Raw genomic sequence first — 20,543 nt, 5'->3', positions numbered from 1 at the left:
AATCTAATCCTGGGACAGCCGAGGCCCTGCCCCAGTTCCTGTGGTAACTTCCGCAATGACACTGGTGTCACATTTTCGCCAATTATTTCCCTGTCTGTGGTGTCGCTGCTATTGTGGATCTCTTTCCGAACAGTCTCACCAGCTGCACTTTCAGATTTCAAGTAACAGCACACAAAGGCAAGGCTGCCGTTCCCTCGAGTTCCGTTCTATAGTTAGTCCTGGATTATGGTTACACATGTAGAGGGCATTGCTGTAAAACCGTGCCCCTGCAGTTGTCTGTTGGACAATCTGTTGGGGCCTTCCAATCAACTTTCATAGCTCCAATGTTACAGGAAGTGCTGGGATGCAATGTCCCCCCTAATTTTGGGGGGGAGGGGGGGGGGGGTGGGGGTGGGGGTGGGGGGGCACGGCCCCTTTAAGGAGCTGCACGACCCAGTCAGAGTTTCACGTTTGCACAATATTTAACATTAGAAAAGCCGGTCCCGGCAGAGAGCCGTTCAGCCGTGCAGCTTACAGGGAACGTTGCTGGCATGTCATTTCATGAGCACAATTTTAATGAGACAGATCAAATAGCATTGCCTGGCATTGCTTTCTACATGAGCGTAGGACACTTGAAATAATCTTTTGCAATAAGAGAAAGAACTCGTATTTATAACCATTTTGTTGAAAACTTAAATCAAATGCCCCCTTTTTGGCAAGGGCACTAGAACCCAAACATTAACAATTTTAAACTTTAACGAAACCTTAAATCAAATTAAAATTTGGTTGCCAGGGGTGATGATACACTCCAGTCCCTCCGGCGCTCACCTCTCGCGTACTGGTGGACACCGCGTGCTCCATCTCCAGGGGCACCCTGGCTCGAACGTAACCGCGGAAGAGAGGCTGGCAGTCGGGCTGAATGACCCCCTCGACCGCCCACTGCCTGGAGAACTCGTAGTTATATAACGTCTTTCACATCCTCAGAACGTCCCAAAGCACGTCATAGTCGATGAAGTATTTTGGGATATGTAGTCACTGTTATGTACCATATTAGAACAAGTCCTTTGTAGATTTAACATATCAACCATCGCCCCACCCCCGTGATATCTGCGCTCCTCCAATTCTGCCCTCTTGAGCATCCCTGATTATAATCGCTCAGCCATTGGTGGCCGTGCCTTCTGTTGCCTGGGCCCCCAAGCTCTGGAGCATCCTCCCTAAACCTAGGATGAGTTTTGAACCCATAACCTTTTGACTCAAGGCATGAGATTGCTTCCGCTGAGCCTGGGCTGATATGTTGAAACATAAATCTAAACCTGCAAAGGACTTGCCCTCATATGGTATGCCCTGATGGACCACTCAGACCACGAAGGTTACAGGTTCGATCCCCAGTTTGTGCTGAGTTACTAGATTTCACCCAGGATTTTGATAAGGAGTTATCCTCAATGCCCCTTGGGTTAAAGAGGAGAAATTGGCCGGGTCCATGCCTCCAATTGTTATCCATCGTCTAATGTTCCCTCTAACCTGTGCGTGTGTGCCGGTATGCAGCAAACTTGCAGGTACCATGCGGGCTGTCCACAAGCTGTCAAATACCTGCATTGAAAGAACTAGCCGCGCACAACAACATTTTTGAGGGAACATTGCCGAGTCTCATGCTGGAAAATTTGTGTGTGTACGTCAGACGAAGACAGGCGGTTCTGGACTTGGTTTTGGGGAATGAAGTTGGGCAGGTGGAAGGGGTATCAGTGGGACAGCATCTTGGTGCGAGTGATCATAATTCAGTTAGCTTTAGGGTAGTTATGGAAAAGGACAAAGATAAATCAGGAACAAAAGTTCTCAATTGGGGCAAAGCCAATTTTGCTGAGCTGAGATGGGATTTGGCCAAAGTGGACTGGAAACAGTTACTTGACGGTAAATCAATGTCAGAGCAGTGGGAGGCATTCAAGGAGGAGATCCTGAGTGTACAGAGCACATATGTACCCTTAAAGAAAAAGGGTGGGGCTAACAAATCTAGAGCCCCCTGGATGTCAAGGGACATATAGGGTAGGTTGAAGAAAAAAAGGGAGGCTTATGACAGATACCGTGGGCTCAATACAACAGAAAATCTAGAGTATAGAAAATATGGGGGTGCAATTAAAAAGGACATGAGGAAAGCAAAGAGAGAGCATGAAAAAATATTGGCAAGTAAAATCAAGGAAAACCCAAATATGTTTTATAAATACATTAAGAGCAAGAGGATAACTAGAGAAAGAGTGGGGCCTATTAGAGACAAAAAAGGTCATCTGTGTGTGGAGACAGAAGACATGGGTATGGATCTGAATGAATACTTTGCATCTGTTTTCACAAAAGAGAGGGGCGATGTAGACTTTGCAATCATGGAGGAGGAGTGTGAAATAGTAAATGAAATAAACATAGTGAGAGAGGAAGTATTAAGAGGCTTAGCAGCTTTGAAAGTGGATAAATCCCTAGGCCTGGACGAAATGTATCCCAGGCTGTTAAGAGAAGCAAAGGAGGAAGTAGCAATTTTCCAATCGTCTCTGGCTACAGGTGTTGTACTGTTGTTTAAAAGGGGAGAAAGGGTTAGACCAATAATTACAGGCCAGTCAGACTAACTTCAGTGGTGGGAAAATTATTAGAAAAAATTCTGTGGGACAGGATAAACCTTCATTTAGAAAAACATAGATTAATCAAGGACAGCCAGCATGGATTTGTTAGGGGTAGATCGTGTCTGACTAACTTGATTGAATTTTTTGAAGAGATAACACGGAGGGTCGATGAGGGTAGTGTGTCTGATGTGGTGTATATGGATTTTAGCAAAGCTTTTGATAAGGTCCCACATGACAGACTGGTTACAAAAGTAAAAGCCCATTTGATCCAGGGCAAAGTAACAAGTTGGATCCAAAATTGGCTCAGAGGCAGGAAGCAAAGGGTAATGGTTGATGGGTGTTTTTGTGACTGGAAGGATGTTTCCAGTGGGGTTCCGCAAGGCTCAGTACTAGGTCCCTTGCTTTTTGTGGTATATATTAATGATTTGGACTTGAATGTAGGGGTTATGATTAAGAAGTTTGCAGGTGATACTAAAATAGGCTGATTGGTTGATAATGAAGAAGAAGAAAACTGCAGACTGCAGGAGGATATCAGGTCAGGTGGGCAGAACAATGGCAAATGGAATTCAATCCGGAGAAGTGTGAGGTAATGCATTTGGGAGGGCTAACAAGGCAAGGGGATACACACTAAATGGTAGGACACTGAGAAGTGTAGAGGAACAAAGGGACCTGGAATGCATGTCCACAGATCCCTGAAGGTAGCACACCAGGTAGATAAGGTGGTTAAGAAGGCATACGGAATACTTGCCCTTATTAGTCGAGGCATAGGATACAAAAACAGGGAGGTTATGTTTCAACTCTATCAAAACACTAGTAAGGCCACAGTTAGAATACTATGTGCAGTTCTGGTCACCTCATTACAGGAAATATGTGATTGCACTGGAGAGGGTACAGAGGAGATTTACGAGGATGTTACCTGGTCTGGAAAAATGTTAGCTATGAGGAAAGATTGGGGTTGCTTTCCTTGGAACAGAGGAGGCTGAGGGGTGATCGTATTGAGATATATAAAATTATGAGGGGCCTAGACAGAGTGGATAGGAAGGACCTGTTTCCCTTGGCAGAGGGGTCAACAACTAGGGGACATCGATTTAAAGTAATTAGTAAGAGGTTTAGAGGAGATATATGGAGAAATGTCTTCACCCAGAGGATGGTGGAGGTCTGGAACTCACTGCCTGAAAGGGTGATAGAGGCAGCAACCCTCACCACATTTAAGGGGTGCTTGGATGTGCACTTAAAGTGCTGCAGGGCTACAGACCAAGAGCTGGAAAGTGGGATTAGGCTGGATAGCTGTTTGCCGGCCGGCGCGGACACAATAGGTTGAAATGGCCTCCTTCCGTGCTGTAAATTTCTATGATTCTATGAATTGGGCTAAGCTGTGATACCCTTTCACAAGGTTAATAGGCTGCTGTCAGTCACCATCTAGACATACCCACGAAGAACAACCATTTGAGGTACTGGAGAATAGTTAAACTCCTTAGAGGCTCATCCCAACAAGGAGTCGATATCTACCAAAGAGGAGGGCAGAAAATAAAATGACCAAGAAAGTAGGAGAAATAAAAAAAAATTCTGAATCCAGAGTGAAGCTTATTATAATTGAATATGGTGGTTCAGTATTACTAGTGAACAACAACTTGTATTGTATTTATATAGCGCCTTTAATGTAGTAAAACGTCTCAAGGTGTGTCACAGGAGCGTTAACAAACAATATTTGATACCGAGTTACATAAGGATATATTAGGACAGGTGACCAAAAGCTTGGTTAAAAAAAAAGTAGGTTTTAAATAGCATCTTAAAGGAGGAGAGAAAGGTTTAGGGAGGGTATTCCAGAGCTTGGGGCCAAGGGAGCTATAAGCATGGCCGGCAATGGTGGAGCGATGGAAATCGAGGTTGCGCAAGAGGACAGAATTGAACATGCTGGGCTCAGTGAGCTGAGCCTTTTGCGGTTCCTAAAATTCCTTTGCGTCAAATAGTGTAGAAAATAAAGGTTTTGATATTCCTTTATAGCGGTGAATGGATTAAACCCCACCTGGACGGCAAAACCATTTTCTATAAACATCAACAACCCTGACTTCAGCTTCTTGCGATTTGTTGTCTATGAGGAGGATGTGTTCAGCGACCAGAACTTTCTGGCAGAAGCAACTTTCCCTGTCAAAGCCATAAGGACAGGTAAAAAAAAAAAGTTATTTCTCCTCTCCCCATCCCTCATGCTGTTTAACGTCGGTCCCTTGTGCTGGTTCACTGCTGTCCTCTTTTTGACACCTGTTCCCCGTGTTATTTTGGTGACCATCCCTTGTGATGTTCAGCCGCCCCGCGCCCCCTGTTGTCTCACCGTCGTCATTGTTCGTCTCGTTTTCTTTGAACACCCATCGTCCCTTGTGTTGTTTCCTCACTCCCTGAGTTGCTTCACTGGCCATTCCCAAGTGGTTTCGTCCCCCTGGGAATCCCTGACCAAAGACCGCCCTAAGTGGAGGCAGAGCATCCGGGAGGGCGCTGAGCACCTCGAGTCTCGACGCCGGGAGCATGCAGAAATCAAGCACAGGCAGCAGAAGGAGCGTGCAGCAAACCAGACTCCCCACCCACCCTTTCCTTCAACCACTGCCTGCCTCACCTGTGACAGAGCCTGTAATTCCCGTATTGGACTGTACAGCCACCTGAGAACTCACTTATAGAGTGGAAACAAATCTTGATTTCGAGGGACTGCCTATAATGATGACCTGTGTTGTCCCATTGCCTGTCCTCGTGTTCCCCTCCTATCCTTAGTGCTATTTCCTTTCTAACTTTTTTGCCATTGTCTCCCATGTTGTCACAGGTTACCGATCCGTGCCTTTGAAGAACAGCTACAGTGAGGACCTGGAATTGGCGGCATTGATGATCCACCTAGAAGTCTTGGAATCAATGATTAAGGTAGAACAGACTTGCAATTCAACTTGGTTTATCCAATGTAAAATGGGGGCGCTGTGGTTCACCCAGTATAAGGATACATTTTTGATCAATTACCCAATCTGCTTATATGCTGAATGAGATCATAGAATCATAAAATGATTACAGCACAGAAAAAAACCATTCGGCCCATCGAGCCTGTGCCGGCTCTCTGCAAGAGCACTTCAGCCAGTCCCACTCCCCTGCCCTTTCCCCATAGCCCTGCAAAATGTTTTCCTTCAGGTACTTATCCAATTCCCTTTTGAAAGCCACAATTGAATCTGCCTCCACCACCCTTTCAGGCAGTGCATTCCAGATCCTAACCAGTCGCTGCATAAAATGTTTTTTTCTTATGTCGCCCTTGGTTCTTTTGACAATCACCTTAAACCAGTGTCCTCTGGTTCTCGACCCTTCTGCCAATGGGAGCAGTTTCTCTCTATCTGCTCTGTCTCGACCCCTCCATCAAATATCCTTTCAACTTTCTCTGCTCTAAGGAGAACAACCCCAGCTTCAGATGGTGCTGAGTTATGGAAAATCTAACTCACGATATCACAGGAACAATGAGGCCCCTTGGGGGAGAGTGACCATAATATGATAGAATTCTTTATTAAGATGGAGAGCGACATAGTTAATTCAGCGACTAGGGTCCTGAACTTAAGGAACGGTAACTTCGATGGTATGTGACATGAATTGGCTAGAATAAACTGGGGAATGATACTTAAAGGGTTGACAGTGGATAGGCAATGGCAAACATTTAAAGAGCACATGGATGAACTTCAACAATTGTACATCCCTGTCTGGAGTAAAAATAAAACGGAGAAGGTGGCTCAGCCATGGCTAACAAGGAAAATTAGGGATAGTGTTAAATCCAAGGAAAAGGCACATAAATTGGCCAGAAAAGGCAGCAAACCTGAGGACTGGGAGAAATTTAGAATTCAGCAGAGGAGGACAAAGGGTTTAATTAGGAGGGGGGAAATAGAGTATGAGAGGAAGCTTGCTGGGAACATTAAAACTGACTGCAAAAGCTCCTATAGATATGTGAAGAGAAAAAGATTAGTGAAGACAAATGTAGGTCCCTTGCAGTCAGAATCAGGTGAATTTATAATGGAGAACAAAGAAATGGCAGACCAATTGAACAAATACTTTGGTTCTGTCTTCACGAAGGAAGACACAAATAACGTTCCGGAAATACTAGGGGACAGAGGTTCTAGCGAGAAGGAGGAACTGAAGGAAATTGTGTTAGGGAAATTGATGGGCTTGAAGGCCGATAAATCCCCAGGGCCTGATAGTCTGCATCCCAGAATACTTAAGGAATTGGCTGTAGAAATAGTGGATGCATTGGTGATCATTTTCCAACAGTCTATCGACTCTGGATCAGTTCCTATGGACTGGAGGGCAGCTAATGCAACACCACTTTTTAAAAAAGGAGGGAGAGAGAAAACAGGGAATTATAGACCGGTTAGCCTGACATCAGTAGTGGGGAAAATGTTGGAATCAATTATTAAAGATGAAATAGCAGCACATTTGGAAAGCAGTGACAGGATCGGTCCAAGTCAGCATGGATTTATGAAAGGGAAATCATGCTTGAATTTTTTGCGGATGTAACTAATAGAGTGGACAAGGGAGAACCAGTAGATGTGGTGTATTTGGACTTTCAAAAGGCTTTTGACAAGGTCCCACACAAGAGATTGGTGTGCAAAATTAAAGCACATGGTATTGGGGGTAATTGACGTGGATAGAGAACTGGTTGGCAGACAGGAAGCAGATAGTCGGGATAAACAGGTCCTTTTCAGAATGGCAGGCAGTGACTAGTGGGGTGCCGCAGGGCTCAGTGCTGGGACCCCAGCTATTTACAATATATATCGATGATTTAGATGAAGGAATTGAGAGTAATATCTCCAAGTTTGCAGATGACACTAAGCTGGGTGGCAGTGTGAGCTGCGAGGAGGACGCTAAGAGGCTGCAGGGTGACTTGAACAGGTTAGGTGAGTGGGCAAATGCATGGCAGATGCAGTATAATGTGGATAAATGTGAGGTTATTCACTTTGGTGGCAAAAACACGAAGGCAGAATATTATCTGAATGGTGGCAGATTAGGAAAAGGGGAGGTGCAACGAGACCTGGGTGTCATGGTGCATCAGTCATTGAAAGTTGGCATGCAGGTGCAGCAGGCGGTGAAGAAGGCAAATGGCATGTTGGCCTTCATAGCTAGGAGATTTGAGTATAGGAGCAGGGAGGTCTTGCTGCAGCTGTACAGGGCCTTGGTGAGGCCTCACTTGGAATATTGTGTTCAGTTTTGGTCTCCTAATCTGAGGAAGGACGTTCTTGCTATTGAGGGAGTGCAGTGAAGGTTCACCAGACTGATTCCCGGGATGGCAGGACTGACATATGAGGAGAGACTGGATCGACTGGACCTATATTCACTGGAGTTTAGAAGAATCCGAGGGGATCTCATAGAAACAAATAAAATTCTGACGAGACTGGACAGGCTAGATGCAGGAAGAATATTCCTGATGTTGGGGAAGTCCAGAACCAGGGGTCACAGTCTAAGGATAAGGGGTAAGCCATTTAGGACTGAGATGAAGAGAAATTTCTTCACTCAGAGAGTTGTTAACCTGTGGAATTCTCTTCTGCAGAGAGTTGTGGATGCCAGTTCGTTAGATATATTCAAGAGGGAGTTGGATATGGCTCTTACGGCTAAAGGGATCAAGGGGTATGGAGAGAAATCAGGAAATGGGTACTGAGGTGAATGATCAGCCATGATCTTATTGAATGGTGGTGCAGGCTTGAAGGGCCGAATGGCCTACTCCTGCACCTATTTTCTATGTTTCAATTATGTTCCTTCTGCTTCTTGCAGTGCTGCAGGGAAAATCCAACTCAACGCTCACAAATTCCTCCTGGTGAGGGATGTAAATCGGACCGCAAATAATTGACTGCAGGGCGGTCTTGTGTATCGCAGCACTCTGAGAAAAATAAAGGCCCGATATTTGCGGGGTGGGTGAAAACAAGTTGTTATGATCTGGAATGCGCTGCCCAATTAGGGTTACAGTAGCAAAGTGGTTATGTTACTGGGCTTGTAATCCAGAGGCTGGGCCAAGGGTCTAGTCATGAGTTCAGATCCCAGCATAGGCAGCTGGGGAATTTAAATTCAATTAAATAAATTGGGAATAAAAATCATCATTGAGGATGGGGAGATTCTGGGAGCCTCCTCCTCCCGTTAGCTGCTTAATTATCCACCAGCATTCACAACTGGATGTAGCAGGACTGCAGAGATTTGATTTGATCTGTTGATTGCGGGATTGCTTAGCCCTGTCTGTAGCATGCTGTTTCCGCTGTTTAGCATGCATGTCATCCTGTGTTGCAGCTTCCCCAGGTTGGCACCTCATTTTTAGGTATGCCTGGTGCTGCTCCTGGCATGCCCTTCTGCACTCCTCATTGAACCAGAGTTGGTCCCCTGGCTTGATGGTAGTGGTAGAGTGAAGGATATGCTGGGCCCTGAGGAACAGTAGCATAGTGGATATGTTATTGGTCTAGTAATCCAAAGGTCTGGACTAATGATCCAGAGACCTGTGTCCAAATCCCATCACCGCAGCTGGGGAATTTAAATTCCGTTAGTTAAATTAACAGAATAGAAATCTAGTGTTAGTGGTGACTATGAAACTGCCGGATTGTCATAAAAACCCATCTGGTTCACTAATGTCCTTTAGAGAAGGAAATCTGCCGTCCTCACCTGAGTCTGGTCTACACGTGACTCCAGACCCACAGCAACGTGGTTGACTCTTAACTACCCTCTGAAATGGCCGAGCGAGCCACTCAGTTGCACCAGACCGCTACAAAGAAGTATACTCACCACACGGACAGCAGCGGTTCAAGAAGGTGGCTCACCACCACCTTCTCAAGGCCAAGTAAGGGTGGGCAATAAATGCCAGTGAAGCCCACATCCCGTGAATGAATTTTTAAAATTGTGACTTTCAATGGGGAACCGGATCTCTACTTAAAAAGTAAAAGATTTGCATGGCTATGAGGAAAGAACAGGGGAGTGGGACTAATTGGATACCTCTTTCAAAGAGCCACAGGATGGGCACTATGGGCTGAATGGCCTCCTTCTGTGCTGTACAAATCTACAGTTCTATTTACTCCTTCTGTGCTCCCTCTCTGTCTAACGTGCCCTTTGTCCTCTGGCCCATTCCCCTCATTAATTTTAACGACTGTTCTCTACACCCAGGAAAATGGTGACACCGTTCTGTGTGCTTCGAATCCGTCCCTCCGGGAGCGCAATGCTGACCATTGCAGCCAGCTGCTGGCCTACAGGGGCAGGGAGGGCTCGTTCGATGCCCGGTACCAGCAAGAGGACCTGCGGCTTTTCCAAGAACAGCAGCTGGAGCAGGCGGAGACAAGAGAGAGGAGGTAAAGCTTGCTTCAATTAGAAACGCAGCAATAATCCCAGGAAGAGAACTAACTCAATTCAGCTGCCTGAGGCCCTGTCAAAATGGTGGTGAAGACGCAACACACTGGCCCAGAAATCCCGGCCTCCGTGGGTCCGTACGCAGTTTCTACGGACCTCGGAAGGCATCGGCAAAGCCGATTTTCAGCTCACAATGCGCATGCACTGAAAACCGTTTTTTCCAATCTGTCAAGTTTCTGGCTTGACTGATCTTCCATATCTCGGGAGCAAGGACATTTGCCTGGGAATGATTGCTGGATTTACGCATATCTTGCCCAGCAAATGTCCTCATAACTCTTGTGCTTGATAAAATTTTACAGGCGTAAGAGTTTTAAAACACACAAAAACATTGTAAAATGAAATTTTAAAAACATATGTTATTGTTAAAAACCCTCCCCACTACAGTAAGTTCATTTTAAACCATAATTAAAAAAACGTTTTTAAAAATCAGAAAAATATGTATTTTTTTAACTACATAAATAACTTTAATTTAAATTAATAAAAATATGTTGTGCATGTTTTCTATCTTTTATTATTGCATATTAGTGTTTTGGGGGCTGTTTCTCATTCATAATAATGGGAACTCCAACTTACGGAGTTCCCATTGCTATAAATGTGAATATACTACACCTGATTGGCTGCCCAGAGCCATGTGACTCCAGCTCCAGGCCGACGCACGTCCCAACGTGAACGCGCTCCATTGCGCAAGAAGAGGTGGCCTCGACTCCAGGATCTCTGGCGCACATTTGACCAAAAGGTAGGTGCGCATCTTCTGTCCTATTTTTAGTTGAATGCCCGCGGGTAGAAGAAACCGGGATTTCTGGGCCAATATTACTAATCTGGTGCAAATAGCATAGAATCATACAGCACAGAAGGAGGCCATTCGGCCCATCGTGCCTGTGCCGGCTCTTTGAAAGGCCCATCCAATTAGTCCCATTCCCCCCACTCTTTCCCCATTGCCCTGCAAACTTTTCCTTTCAAGTATTTATCCAATTCCCTTTTGAAAGTTATTATTGAATCTGCTTCCATCACCCTTTCAGGCAGCGCAGTCCAGATCTTAGCTCGCTGTGTTTAAAAAAAAAAACTCTCGTCACCTGTCAGGTTCTTTTGCCAATTGTCATAAATCTATGTATTCTTCTGCCAGTGGAAACAGTTTCTCCCTATCTACTCTCTCAAACCCCCTCATAATTCTGAACACTTCTTTGGAATAGAGAATAATAGGATCACAAAAATCTTCCACAGTTTTTTACCGGCAAGTCGCTGAACCCAGTTCTTTGAACAGTCGGGATAATCAGATAGAGTGTGACTAAAGAGGTACTATCAAAAGATGGTGATGGGGTTGGGGGGGAAATCGTCAAGCTGCCTCAGTTCAGTAATGGCCCTCAATGTTAACTGAGCTCTGACTGAGCCATGCCAAACCCCTGCTGCAGCATCCTTGTGATCTTGCCCAATGTGGTTCAGCTTCTACCCCAAACATCAGTGACTCCTATTAGGATCCAGTTTGATTGGACCCAGTCGCCCATCAGCACGTTGCCAAAGTGCCCATTCTTTTCTTTTTTATTCGTTCATGGGATGTGGCCGTCGCTGGCAAGGCCAGCATTTATTGCCCATTCCTAATTGCCCTTGAGAAGATAGTGGTGAGCCGCCTTCTTGTACCGTTGCAGTGGTGACTGTACTCCCATAGTGCTGCTAGGGAGGGAGTTCCAGGATTGTGACCCAGCGACGATGAAGGAACGGCGATATATTTCCAAGTCAGGATGGTGTGTGACTTCGAGGTGAATGTGGAGATGGTGGTGTACCCATGTGCCTGCTGCCCTTGTCCTTCTAGGCAGTAGAGGTCGCGGGTTTGGGAGGTGCTGCCGAAGAAGCCTTGGCAAGTTGCTGCAGTGCATCTTGTAGATGGTACACACTGCAAGCCTGTGATGGAGGGAGTGAATGTTTTAAGGAGGTGGATGAAGTGCCAATCAAGCGGGCTGCTTTGTCCTGGATGGTTTCGAGCTTCGTGAGTGTTGTTGGTGCTGCACTCATCCAGGCAAGTGGAGAGTATTCCACCACACTCCTGACTTGTGCCTTGTAGATGGTGGAAAGTCCTTGGGGAGACACTAATTGCAAAATACTCAGCCTCTGATCTGCTCTTGTTGCTACAGTATTTATGTGGCTGGTTCAGTTAAGGTTCTGGTCAATGGTGGCCCCCAGGATGTTGATGGTGGGGGATTCGGCGATGGTAATGCCATTGAATGCGGTGGTTAGATTCTCGCTTGTTGGAGATGGTCATTGCCTGGCACTTGTGTGGCGTGAATGTAACTTGCCACTTATCAGCCCAAGCCTGAATGTCGTCTAGATCTTGCTGCATGTGGGCATGGACTGCTCCATTATCTGAGGAATTGCGAATGCAACTGAACACTGTGCAATCAGCGAACATCCCCACCTCTGACCTTATGATGGAGGGAAGGTCATGAATGAAGCAGCTGAAGATGGTTGGGCCTTGGACATTGCCATGAGGAACTCCTGCAGCGATGACCTGGGCCTGTGATTATTGACCTCCAACCATCACAACCATCTTCCTTTGTGCTTCAGCCACTGGAAAGTTTTCCCCTGGTTCCCATTGACTTCAGTTTTACTCAGGCTCCTTGGTGCCACACTCAGTCAAATGCTGCCTTGATGTCAACGGCAGTCAATCTCACCTCCCTTGAATGTTCTTATGTTCGTACCAAGGGCGTTGTACAAATTCTAATCTCTCATACTGGAATAATATATATATACATATATTCTCCAACATTCTTAGGGCTCAATTTTCCCGGGTCATTTGCGCCATTTTTTCTGGTGTATTTATTTTTTTCAAAGTTTCCCCCTGCGATCTGCAGTTAATTATGATTTTTCTAGGTGAGGTTTTTTTTGACGTAATGTCTGCGCCGGTTTTCATAATTTTTCGCAGTTTAGCCAGAAGTTATTCCTCCTAGGTCAGCGTATCTGGCCACTCCCGAAAAACCTTCTGGTAAGTTAGCAGAAAGCAGCGCACATTGACAAATCGGCGCTAAACGAAGCCATTATTTTTAATCGAAGATTTTGGAGGGAGTCCAGAACACTCTTTAAAAAAAAAAATCAATAATAAAGTTCAATTTTTTGTACCTGTCAACGTAGTAAATGGAAGTTTTTTAGATTTCAGAAGTTTTCATTTTTTTTCCAACTCACACGCCACCACCGAACGTCTTCAAGAAGGGCTGGAGGATCGTAGCTTTGGCCGGCAGAATCGACTCCGCGCCCGGACACAGGTGCTTGGGGCTTGGCTGGAAAACAATCCCGGGAGGGTGGGGGGGGGAATAGAGACGGAGATGCTGACCGATCAGAAGGCATATGCACTGAGCCCGGGGAGCGAGGTGCCAATCGGAAGCCTTCTGCACTAAACCCGGGGGCGAGGTGCCGATCGGGAGGCTTCTGAAGACTGCAATGGGTTTGGGGGGGGGGGGGGAGCAGAGCGGCGGGAGGGGGGTGGTGGGGAGAGTGAAGGGGAGAAGTCACAAGACTGCAGTTAGTTGGGGGGGAGGAGAGGGGAAGTTTTAATAATCGAACAAATAATAGAAACATAGAAAATAGGTGCAGGAGTAGGCCATTCGGCCCTTCTAGCCTGCACCGCCATTCAATGAGTTCATGGCTGAACATTCAACTTCAGTACCCCATTCCTGCTTTCTCGCCATAGCCGTTGATCCCCCTAGTAGTAAGGACTTCATCTAACTCCTTTTTGAATATATTTAGTGAATTGGCCTCAACTACTTTCTGTGGTAGAGAATTCCACAGGTTCACCACTCTCTGGGTGAAGAAGTTTCTCCTCATCTCGGTCCTAAATGGCTTACCCCTTATCCTTAGACTGTGACCTCTGGTTCTGGACTTCCCCAACATTGGGAACATTCTTCCTGCATCTAACCTGTCTAACCCCGTCAGAATTTTAAATGTTTCTATGAGGTCCCCTCTCATTCTTCTGAACTCCAGTGAATATAAGCCCAGTTGATCCAGTCTTTCTTGATAGGTCAGTCCCGCCATCCCGGGAATCAGTCTGGTGAACCTTCGCTGCACTCCCTCAATAGCAAGAATGTCCTTCCTCAGGTTAGGAGACCAAAACTGTACACAATACTCCAGGTGTGGCCTCACCAATGCCCTGTATAACTGTAGCAACACCTCCCTGCCCCTGTACTCAAATCCCCTTGCTATGAAGGCCAACATGCCATTTGCTTTCTTAACCGCCTGCTGCACCTGCATGCCAACCTTCAATGACTGATGTACCATGACACCCAGGTCTCTTTGCACCTCCCCTTTTCCTAATCTGTCACCATTCAGATAATAGTCTGTCTCTCTGTTTTTACCACCAAAGTGGATAACCTCACATTTATCCACATTATACTTCATCTGCCATGCATTTGCCCACTCACCTAACCTATCCAAGTCGCTCTGCAGCCTCACAGCATCCTCCTCGCAGCTCACACTGCCACCCAACTTAGTGTCATCCGCAAATTTGGAGATACTACATTTAATCCCCTCGTCTCAATCATTAATGTACAATGTAAACAGCTGGAGCCCCAGCACAGAACCTTGCGGTACCCCATTAGTCACTGCCTGCCATTCTGAAAAGTACCCATTTACTCCTACTCTTTGCTTCCTGTCTGACAACCAGTTCTCAATCCATGTCAGTACACTACCCCCAATCCCATGGAAATGATTCAGTTTTAATGTAAAGTATATTTTATTCAAAAGTTTAACAAACAGTTTGTATTTAACTTTAATAAAATGATTCTTGTATCAAACTTTAAAGTTTTCAGTTACGATCACTTACAAACTTTAAAATCACTTACTAATAAATGTGTAAATTTACATCACTTACAAAAAACTTTTAATTTGAGAACAGTTACAACAGTAACAATAATAATAACAACAGCAGCAGCAAAGAAAGGCTGCACCCATCTCTCCTCTACCTTATTCTAAGACCGCCCGCCACACTCGTTTTTGGTGACTCCACCACCCCTGCCCGCAGGCGTTGGCGCAGTGTTTCCGGGGTTGGTACCAAGTTTATTCTTCCTACGATCTCGTGTAGTGCGCACCTGTTGAAGGGGGGGGCGGGGGGTGGAGCGGGGAGCGGCAATGTGGAGGGCCCAGGAGGCAATGTGGAGGGCCCAGCTTGGGGCCCTTCAGAGGCTGGTCTGGGGATTGGAGTGGGTGAGGCAGTTGATTCTGTCAATGGCCACAGGGTCTGGGCGTGTTCCCTTATTGCAGCAGCTAACTCCAACATGCCGTCCCTCATGTGCCCTGACAGTGTCTCAACTGCCTGTGACATTCCCCCCCTCATGTTGAGCAAAACTGTCTCAACTACCTGCAACATTCCCTCCCTCATGCTCAGTGACAGTGTTTGCACTATCTCTCACATTCCCTCCCTGATGGTCACTGACAGCGCATCAGCTACCTCTGACATTCCCTCCCTCATGGTCACTATTCCCTCACTGATGGTCCAGGACATCGTTCCCATTTCTCGTGTCATAGAAACATAGAAAATAGGTGCAGGAGTAGGCCATCATTGCTGTTACTTCTCCCGACAGTCCCGCTACCTCACCACTCACCCCACGGATGGTGTCCAGGAGCGATCGGGTAAGGTCAGTGGTCTCCACACTCAATGACATCATGTGACCACATGTGTTAGATCCTGCACCCCAACACTGGATCCGCAGCCTCGGAAGGGTGGGGCCCTGGGTGTGCTCTGCTGCACCACACCACTGAGACCCGCAGACTCGGACATTCGGAAACAATAGATTGTCCCAACACCACTCAAACCACTAGCCACGGAAGGGGCTGTCACCGCAATGAGCAGCACCTCCTCCAAAGTCAGTAAAACAATGGGGGCTTCATTCAGCTCCATCCCCTCCCCCTCCCTCCCATGTTCTTGATCTGGAGGGTTGGATTCAAAGATGTTACCCTGTTCAGGCTGGTCCTCGTCTGAATTTTCTTCTACATCGTCAGGGTCGGCCTCAAGTTCTGCAAAATATAGCAGAACACAGACAAATGGTTAGCAGCGGAAGAGGGGGCAGGGTGGGTGGCATAAGTAGGCTCACACAGCGCAGGTCAGGCAGCAGGCTGATTTGAAGGACCACGATGAATGATAGCACATTGCACCAACGGAAGCGTAGCTGACGGAGACATCCCCATGAACCGAAGCATGGCTAGCCCTTGCAGTACTTAACATTTAGCAAAGCCAGACTGTGGAATTTGCAGGACTTACCCTCTCCCTCCAGTGTGGGCCCAGCTTGTGCAGTACTGATTGCTTTTCTCCAGGTAGGATCCATCAAAGCAGCGACCCTCTCTTCCAAGGGTGTCAGTGGGTGCAGATTTGCCGGGCCTTCTCCTGTTCGGGTTTTTTCTTGTTTGTTGTGTGCCACTTTCCTCTGCAAAAATGAAAACATAACTTTTTAGCGAGGGTGCCTTTCTGCTGGGTGGGACATATACAGATGGTCACATTTACAATTGCAGTTGCATTGAATAAATGAAAATATTATTTACACTAACTACTTGACCAAGATCCTGCCACTTCTTTTTGCACTGGCCTCCAGATCTCGGATGGTCACCATTGCACAGTAATCGTCTGCAAGTTGGTTCCAGCGGTTCTTCATTTCTTTGGGTGGAACTTTTATGTGACCTCTGCTGGTCTCATTCACAGTAACTAGTGCCTCCACTTCATCCTGCAAGAAATTCTTGGTCCTTGCACCGCGTTGCACCTTGTATTGCTGCAGATGCGATTTTTCCAATGCTCTCACATAGCACTCAACGTTCTCACACACACAACTGGCTCTTTAAAAATGGCCGATTGCCCTCTCGGAGCTGTACTGCGCATGCGCGTCCATTGCAACGACGTCAAAAACGTCACTTTTTTTGTCGCGCATGCATGTGATGAAAGTGCGGCATCGTTTTATCGGGGAAACTTTAGCAAAATATTTCCAGTGCTTTTCTGGCCTAGAAAAACGGGCGTAACTCTGGCAATAGGCCAGAAAACGGGCTTGCGCAAAATTGAGCCCTTAATCTGTGAGTCAAGGCGGTGAGTATTGGCAGGCTGGTGGTGACTGGGACTAGGAGTCTTGGACTCATTGTGTTTTCCTCCTTCTATCAGCACTAAAGTCAATTGTCCATCGACCAGTTTTGGCTGTGATCAGCTAACTCAGCACAAAGGTTGGAACTTGGAGCTTTGGTGGCTCAGTAGCACAATGTGAAGTTTCTAATACCCTTGAGCTATTGAGACAAGGCAGTTTCGTATTTTTAAACCAAAATGTGATTTTTAACAAATGGTTGGACTGGAAAGCAGCACAATAATGTGATTGCATCATCTAGGTCATCGCGACATCGTCCTGTGTGGAGAGGGAGTTATGTTGTCACGGCAACTCAACCCTTTCAATTGTAATGGAGAATGTTTGAGTCAGAGGCTCACACTCAGCACTGCAAGCAGCAAAGCAGAACATTAATTTACCACAACTATTAAGCATATGCTCCTGGTGCATGGGCTCACCTAGAAAAAACCTTTGACTTGAGTGGAAATAAAAGGGTTACCAACTCTGGTTCAGCGCATCCCAGGAGGCTTCATCACATGATTTCTCATCTCCAACTGCCCATTCAAACATCCTTTTTGCTTCATTTCCAGTATTTTTATAACCAATAAATAAAAGCGTTGAAAGAAAATGAGAAAAAAACCACTGCATTTTTTTGTTAATGCCCCTATGATTTTTCTCCCAGGCTTTTGCTCACAACAGTGTCCTAGCAATTAATCTTCAATTCCTGGAGACTCCAGGGCAATCCTGGAGGGTTGGCAACCCTAGAGTCCAGGGACAAGGCCTATAACTGATGCTGGAGCTGACAATGGGGAGGGAGCAATGGAAGCAAACCTGGGTAACCATAGATATACAAGGCTGCTCACCCATGCTGCTTCAACAAAATGACTTCTAAAGTCAGAAGAAAAACAGACTCTATTGTCATTATTGTTGATCAGTAACTGCACTCATTGCACCTATTTCTTTTATACCTGCCGTGCTTTGTATTCCATAGTGCCCCTTCTATACCCTGCTATATGTGTTATACGATGGGCTACATTTATTTATATACTGTTTGTACCTAGTCCATATGTTGTCTTCTGTATCTCCGATGTGCATATGATCTGTGTGTGTTCCATACAATGTACTTCATTTTATATACTGCTTTTTTTTTAGTATATTAAGCCGTCCACATTCCTTTGTGTGTATGTATTCAATCTAAGAACTGTGCCGTGTATATTTATTCTGTGCACTGCTTTTATTTATTTATATATATATATAGATAGATAGATAGATGTGTGTTTGTGTTTTTATATGTGTGTTTATATATGTGTGTTTATAGATATATATATATATATATATGATGTGTGTGTGTTTATATACATTCAGTGTGCATGTGCACTCAGTTTTGCAATATTATTCCAGTATGAGACATTAGAATTTGGACAACTCCCTTGGTACGATCATAAGAACATTCACGGGTGAAGAAAGGCTGTTCAGCCCACCAGAGATTGCCTCTATATTATTCTAGCTTTCTCAGTCTAAGATCTGACTATGTTTTAAAGAGTCTAGCATCGGTGTACATACCGTCCTGTCTGGAGGATTATTCCAGACAACTACTATCCTGTGTGTGAGGATGATACCCGTCTGGTATCTGTTCTAAATTTATTTTTCGCTGGTTTATTCATATAATCTGTTCCCCACCCCGCCTTCAGTAGCCATCGACTACACCATTTCTTTTCTTTCACTCAGATTGTTGAGAAGAACTAGGATCAGCGGAGACAACAGATGAAGGCTGGCGGAGATGGACTGCGCGGATGCCCTGTCAGTTCTAGGGATGTGGACTGCTGCAATTTGGTTTCTATGGAAACTCTTGCTGCTCTGGCCTACTTCAGGCAGCTTCTCCAGTAGAACTCATAACCCTTGTATTCACAGGAAAGTATGTTTTAACCTCGGAAAAAGTGGCATTTTTTTTAATTGTGTTGTCAAAAATAGTTTGAAAGAAAATCTGCAGCAGGCAGAGATGGGAGCTGGCCACTGTTTTATCTCTGTGATTACTTTCTGTTGAAGTGTGAGACCTGGTCAGTCATTCATGAGCTACTGCTTATTAAACTGTGAGAATTGTTCTTACTTAAAGAACACCGCAAATATACAGTGTGCCTGTGCTAGTATAATGTAATATAAGGGTAAACAGCCTTTTTCACCCAAAGGCATAGTAAACCATGAAGTAGAGCGTGTTTATTAAATACTTGTCCATGATGTAAGATTTTGTCCTGTGCACTTTATTTGGACTCCGATGTCGGTAGGAGACACTGCCGTTGGGATGCTGGTTCACCGGGGCCCATTGGGGGCTTGTGCTCCACAGGGTGAAGATGACCTTCTGCAGGCCACTCTTGGGCAGCCCCCTATATCCCAGGGATCAATCTGGTCACTGCTGGTAGTGGTCTGGTACCAAGGTAACAAACTCAGGACTGGCTTGGGCAGGATGCCCACGATGCAGAAACATCCAGGCACACCAAATAGATAGTTCATAGAATGATACAGCACAACACGAGGCCATTGAGCCAATCCTGCCTTTGCCGGCTCTTTGAAAGAGCTATCCAATTAGTCCCACTGCCCTGAATTTTTTTCCTTCTCGAGTACATATCCATTTCCCTTTCAGGCTCTGCATTCCAGATCATAACATCTCACTGCGTTAAAAAAATTCTCCTCATCTCGTCTCTGGTTCTTTTGCCAATGATCTTAAATCTGTGACCTCTGGTTCTTGTAAAAAAAAATTCTAAATGTCACAGGCATAAAAATTTTATTAAGCCTGCTTGATAAATCAGCGTAATAGCTCTGGTGGCAGCACATTAGTGCTGTGCTGTAATTCAGGGGGCCCGGGTTCAAGCGCTGTACTTTTGATACCAGCTATCCATTGTGGGAGAGTTGTGTAGGTCTTGGGGCTATGGAACCAGAGGCTATCATTCCTGTCTCTCAAAGCACAGCACCTCCCGCTGAATTGTCGTGGCTCAGTGGGTAGCGCTTTCACTGCTGGGTCAGAAAGTTGTGGGGTCAAGTCCCACTCCAGGGCATTGAGCATCAAATCAAGGCTGTCACTTCAGTGCAGTACTGAGGGAATATAAGACATATGAGCAGGAGCAGGTCATTCGAGCCTGCTCTGCCAGTCAATAAATTCATGGCTGATCTTCAACCTCAATTCCACTTTCCTGCCTTAATTCCTTGGAATCTAGCTATCTTAGCCTTGAATATACTCAATGACTGAGCATCCACAGCCCTCTGGGGCAGAGAATTCCAAAGATTCACAACCTTCTGAGTGAAGAAATTCCTCCTCATCTCAGTCTTAAATGGCCGGCCCCTTATCTTGAGACTATACCTCCTAAACATAGAAACATAGAAAATAGGTGCAGGAGTAGGCCATTCGGCCCTTCTAGCCTGCACCGCCATTCAATGAGTTCATGGCTGAACATTCAACTTCAGTACCCCATTCCTGCTTTCTCGCCATACCCCTTGATCCCCCTAGTAGTAAGGACCTCATCTAACTCCT

At 45.7% G+C, this 20,543-nt stretch overlaps 1 protein-coding gene across 1 annotated transcript in view; it reads left to right on the top strand.

Annotated features, from left to right (window-relative positions):
* plcg1 (phospholipase C, gamma 1) overlaps window positions 1-19,249 on the top strand; it is a 185,581-nt gene extending 166,332 nt beyond the window's left edge. Inside the window, exons 29-32 of the mRNA XM_070896334.1 lie at window positions 4,587-4,748; window positions 5,392-5,486; window positions 9,726-9,907; window positions 18,749-19,249. Coding sequence (XP_070752435.1) covers window positions 4,587-4,748; window positions 5,392-5,486; window positions 9,726-9,907; window positions 18,749-18,788 — 479 coding nt within the window. The 3' untranslated portion in view covers window positions 18,789-19,249. The remainder of the gene's footprint in view (window positions 1-4,586; window positions 4,749-5,391; window positions 5,487-9,725; window positions 9,908-18,748) is intronic.
* The last annotated feature ends 1,294 nt before the right edge of the window (window positions 19,250-20,543 follow it).

This window comes from Pristiophorus japonicus, chromosome 12 (genome assembly GCF_044704955.1).
Source record: "Pristiophorus japonicus isolate sPriJap1 chromosome 12, sPriJap1.hap1, whole genome shotgun sequence".
Taxonomy (NCBI): Eukaryota; Metazoa; Chordata; class Chondrichthyes; family Pristiophoridae; genus Pristiophorus; species Pristiophorus japonicus.
This window is presented reverse-complemented; position numbering and strand designations above follow the sequence as displayed.